General features: G+C 52.8%; 1 protein-coding gene across 1 annotated transcript in view; it reads left to right on the forward strand.

The window, feature by feature from the left end:
• Positions 1-1,211: 1,211 nt before the first annotated feature.
• The window catches only part of LOC306819353 (stromal interaction molecule 1-like), a gene marked incomplete at its 5' end in the record, with an annotated part of 16,897 nt that continues 13,108 nt past the window's right edge, over positions 1,212-5,000 (forward strand). Inside the window, 5 exons of the mRNA XM_079373137.1 lie at positions 1,212-1,388; positions 1,490-1,604; positions 2,389-2,500; positions 2,734-2,849; positions 3,054-3,228. Of these exons, the coding sequence (XP_079229263.1) occupies positions 1,212-1,388; positions 1,490-1,604; positions 2,389-2,500; positions 2,734-2,849; positions 3,054-3,228 (695 nt within the window). The remainder of the gene's footprint in view (positions 1,389-1,489; positions 1,605-2,388; positions 2,501-2,733; positions 2,850-3,053; positions 3,229-5,000) is intronic.

Raw genomic sequence — 5,000 nt, forward strand, 5'->3', positions numbered from 1 at the left:
CTCACACGGCCGTTTTGGACGCCCCTGGGTTTGCCAGATATGAGAGCAGTTATCAGGTGAACAGGTGTTGCAGCGATGGAAGCGGGCAGTGGAACTGCTTCAGATAGAAGTGATTGTACCCGAGCTAAAAAGCCTCTGCATGTTTCTAATAAGCTCCAGCAGCAGAAAGCTGCTCAAACTAGGATCAATGTTGGAGATGAAACATGGAGAGAGGTTAGAACGCAGAAAGCTTTACAGACCCATGCAGAGCTGGCTAAACACTGAAGCTACAGTGTCCACCACATGCAGAGCTGGCTAAACACTGAAGCTACAGTGTCCACCACATGCAGAGCTGGCTAAACACTGAAGCTACAGTGTCCACCACATGCAGAGCTGGCTAAACACTGAAGCTACAGTGTCCACCACATGCAGAGCTGGCTAAACACTGAAGCTACAGTGTCTCTACATGCAGAGCTGGCTAAACACTGAAGCTACAGTGTCCACCACATGCAGAGCTGGCTAAACACTGAAGCTACAGTGTCCACCACATGCAGAGCTGGCTAAACACTGAAGCTACAGTGTCTCTACATGCAGAGCTGGCTAAACACTGAAGCTACAGTGTCTCTACATGCAGAGCTGGCTAAACACTGAAGCTACAGTGTCTCTACATGCAGAGCTGGCTAAACACTGAAGCTACAGTGTCTCTACATGCAGAGCTGGCTAAACACTGAAGCTACAGTGTCTCTACATGCAGAGCTGGCTAAACACTGAAGCTACAGTGTCCACCACATGCAGAGCTGGCTAAACACTGAAGCTACAGTGTCCACCACATGCAGAGCTGGCTAAACACTGAAGCTACAGTGTCCACCACATGCAGAGCTGGCTAAACACTGAAGCTACAGTGTCTCTACATGCAGAGCTGGCTAAACACTGAAGCTACAGTGTCTCTACATGCAGAGCTGGCTAAACACTGAAGCTACAGTGTCCTCCACATGCTCACTTGTGTGAGAGGAGGGGGGGGAGCCAGCTCTCTGTGATCGTTAGAGTTTAGACTGCAGTACTCATTTTAAACACTAGGGGGCGGAGCTACAGATTTTTATCAGAAAGTCCAAAATTCTCAATTAAGCAGAAAAAACGTTCCTGATGTTTAGCAAAATGTCTCATTGTATTTATTTATAGCAATGAGCTGCTGTCAGTGTTAGGACTACATTACCCAGAAGTCCTTTCACATGATGGACTCAGCTGGTTACAGAGTGTGTGTGTGTGTGTGTGTTGTAGGTCTGTGTGGGATCGACCTGCAGCTCTGTCAGGATGAAAACGCTCTGCTGAGCTTCGAGGCGATCTGCAGCATTCACAAACAGATGGACGACGACGCCGACGGGACGGTGGACATGACCGAGACGGACGAGGTGAGACAGAAGGAGAAAGGATGTGTGGAGAGTACATGAAGCCTCGTGATAACAGCTCACATCTAAACCCCCCCCCCCCCCCCCCCCCCCCCCCCCCCCAGTTTCTCAGGGAGGACCTGAAGGATCACGACCCCAAAACCAAACACAGCAGCTTCCACCGAGCCGACCTGCACATCAGCGTGGAGGACATGTGGAGCGCCTGGAAGAGCTCCGAGGGTCAGACAGACGCCATCTTTATTTATCGATTTCATCCAGAGAGAGAGAGAGAGAGAGAGAGAGAGAGAGAGGGAGAGAGAGAGAGAGAGAGAGAGAGAGACAGAGAGACAGAGAGAGACACAGAGACAGAGAGACAGAGAGACAGAGAGACAGAGAGAGAGAGAGAGACACAGACACAGAGAGACAGAGAGACAGAGAGAGAGAGAGAGACACACAGAGCGAGCGAGCGAGCAGCTGTCTACATTACTAAAATAGCAGATGGGTTCCAGCATGTTTGTCCAGTTTAAAGCTTGTTTCTGTCCTGTTTGTGTTTCCACTGACCCGTACATGGAAGCCACACGGCGATATCAGTGTCAGCTACATGACAGCATGACATCATAGCAGCGTGACACAGGTCAGCAATGGCAGACGACCAGCAGAGGTCAGGACCTCCGAGGTCATCCATGGAGGCGGAGCTTCTCTAACAAAAACAGCAAGCAAGCCGTGTTTTTATCACTTAAACCTGCTATCACACAGGAAGTGATGTGTCTTTCGACCAATCAGTGGCCTGGGGTGTGTCTAGCTCCGCCCCTTTAAGGTCAGATCGGTACGCTTGGCACCGTTCCAAACAGCAGTGAATGCGTCGCGTACTTATACGGCGTGACTTGACCTGAACGAGCTCACAAGACGCTGAAAGGACTCCAGTCTGCTGCTCAGGTCACAGAGGTCACGTTAAAGCATCCTGAAGGTCAAAGGGTCAAGGTCACAGCAGTGTGTGTGTGTGTGTGCGTGTGCGTGTGTGCAGTGTTTAACTGGACGGTGCAGCAGGTGGAGGACTGGCTGATCAACAGTGTGGAGCTCCCTCAGTACTCCGACAGCTTCAGGAGAGAACAGCTGGACGGGAGGGCGTTACCCAGGTAACACACACACACACACACACACACACACACACACACACACACACACACACAGGTAACACAGTTTCTCCCGCCACAACCCCGAGCTGTCACTTCCTGTGGAGATTTAAAGCTACAGAGTCTCAGACTGTCTATTAACGTTGTGTGTGTGTGTGTGTGTGTGTGTGTGTGTGTGTGTGTGTGTGTGTGTGTGTGTGTGTGTGTGTGTGTGTGTGTGTGTGTGTCCCCTGCAGGCTGGCGGTGAAGAACACCACTCTGACTGTGTCCGTGCTGAAGATTGTAGACAGAAGTCACGCTCAGAAACTTCAGCTCAAAGCTCTCTACATCGTACTGTTTGGACCCCCACCAGGTGTGTGTGTGTGTGTGTGTGTGTGTGTGTGTGTGTGTGTGTGTGTGTGTGTGTGTGTGTGTGTGTGTGTGTGTGTGTGTGTGTGTGTGTGTGTGTGTGTGTGTGTGTGTGTGTGTGTGTGTGAGGTCGTCTCCGAGCTGTCAGTCCTCTGAGTGTCTGTAACGTTGTTTTGAGTCCGTCTGTGTTTCCTCGGTTTGGACTCAGGACAACATAACCGGGTGAAGGACCTGGTTCTGGGTCTGTCTGTCCTGATGGCACTGGGCGGCTGCTGGTTCGCCTACGCTCAGACCAGGAAGTCCAGAGACGACCTGGGGAAGCTGATGAAGGACCTGGAGGGTCTGCAGAGGGCCGAGGAGAGCCTGATGGACCTGCAGGAGAAGTGAGTCCAGCTGCACCCCTGACAGATCCTGACCCCCCTCTGACCCCCCTCTGACCCATACTGACCCCCCTCTGACTCATACTGACCCCCCTCTGACCCATACTGACCCCCCTCTGACCCATACTGACCCCCCTCTGACTCATACTGACCCCCCTCTGACCCATACTGACCCATACTGACCCCTCTGACCCCCCTCTGACCCATACTGACCCATACTGACCCCCCTGACCCATACTGACCCCCCTGACCCATACTGACCCCTCTGACCCCCCTCTGACCCATACTGACCCCCCTGACCCATACTGACCCCCCTCTGACCCAACCTGACCCATACTGACCCCTCTGACCCCCCCCTGACCCATACTGACCCCTCTGACCCCCCCTGACTCATACTGACCCCTCTGACCCATACTGACCCCCCTGACCCCTCTGACCCCCCCCCGACACATACTGACCCCCCCCTCTGACACATCCTGACCCCCCCCTGACACATCCTGACCCCCCCCTGACACATTCTGACCCCCCCCCCCCCCCCCCCCAACCCATCCTGACCCCCCCCCGACACATCCTATCAAGTAGTGTTTCTTAAAGGTCCCCTCTTCTTCTTCTTTAGTGTTTCCAGGTGTCTTCCGCACGTTTCGACACGTCTGTGTGGCCAAACAGGAAGTGTGTCATAACAGCAGTTTGTTTATCTTCTCCGTCCTCGTTCTCTTCCTGTTTTCACTTTCTGGAACGATGATCGCAGACTAGCGCCGCCTGCTGGCATGACGAGTTATTTCCTCTCACACATGCACGCACAAGTTACCTGCTGGTTGGCTGTCCGCTGTGGTGTGTTCAAGTGCAACTTTTCAAGAATTTGATTGAACTTGTCTTTAGGTCCTGACAGACATTAATAACTCAGGTTCTCTGAAAAAGGAACAAAGTAAATCCATCATCTGTATCAGTTTGTAAGTCTGTAAAAACTTCAACCAATGTCTGCCACGAGGTACCAATCTGATGAACCAATCACAGGCCTCCCTGTCTCCCTGCTCTCTGATGAACCAATCACAGCCTCCCTGTCTCCCTGCTCTCTAATGAACCAATCACAGGCCTCCCTGTCTTCCTGCTCTCTGATGAACCAATCACAGGCCTCCCTGTCTCTCTGCTCTCTGATGAACCAATCACAGGCCTCCCTGTCTCCCTGCTCTCTGATGAACCAATCACAGGCCTCCCTGTCTCCCTGCTCTCTGATGAACCAATCACAGGCCTCCCTGTCTCTCTGCTCTCTGATGAACCAATCACAGGCCTCCCTGTCTCCCTGCTCTCTGATGAACCAATCACAGGCCTCCCTGTCTCCCTGCTCTCTGATGAACCAATCACAGGCCTCCCTGTCTCCCTGCTCTCTGATGAACCAATCACAGGCCTCCCTGTCTCCCTGCTCTCTGATGAACCAATCACAGGCCTCCCTGTCTCCCTGCTCTCTGATGAACCAATCACAGGCCTCCCTGTCTCCCTGCTCTCTGATGAACCAATCACAGCCTCCCTGTCTCCCTGCTCTCTGATGAACCAATCACAGGCCTCCCTGTCTCCCTGCTCTCTGATGAACCAATCACAGGCCTCTCTGTCTCCCTGCTCTCTAATGAACCAATCACAGGCCTCCCTGTCTCCCTGCTCTCTAATGAACCAATCACAGGCCTCCCTGCTCTCTGATGAACCAATCACAGGCCTCCCTGCTCGTTCTCTAACCCGTGCATGCACGAGCCCACACTCGAAGCGTGAGCTGTGCTCTGCTT

Source organism: Symphodus melops (genome assembly GCF_947650265.1).
Source record: "Symphodus melops genome assembly, contig: scaffold_318, whole genome shotgun sequence".
NCBI classification, from domain to species: Eukaryota; Metazoa; Chordata; class Actinopteri; order Labriformes; family Labridae; genus Symphodus; species Symphodus melops.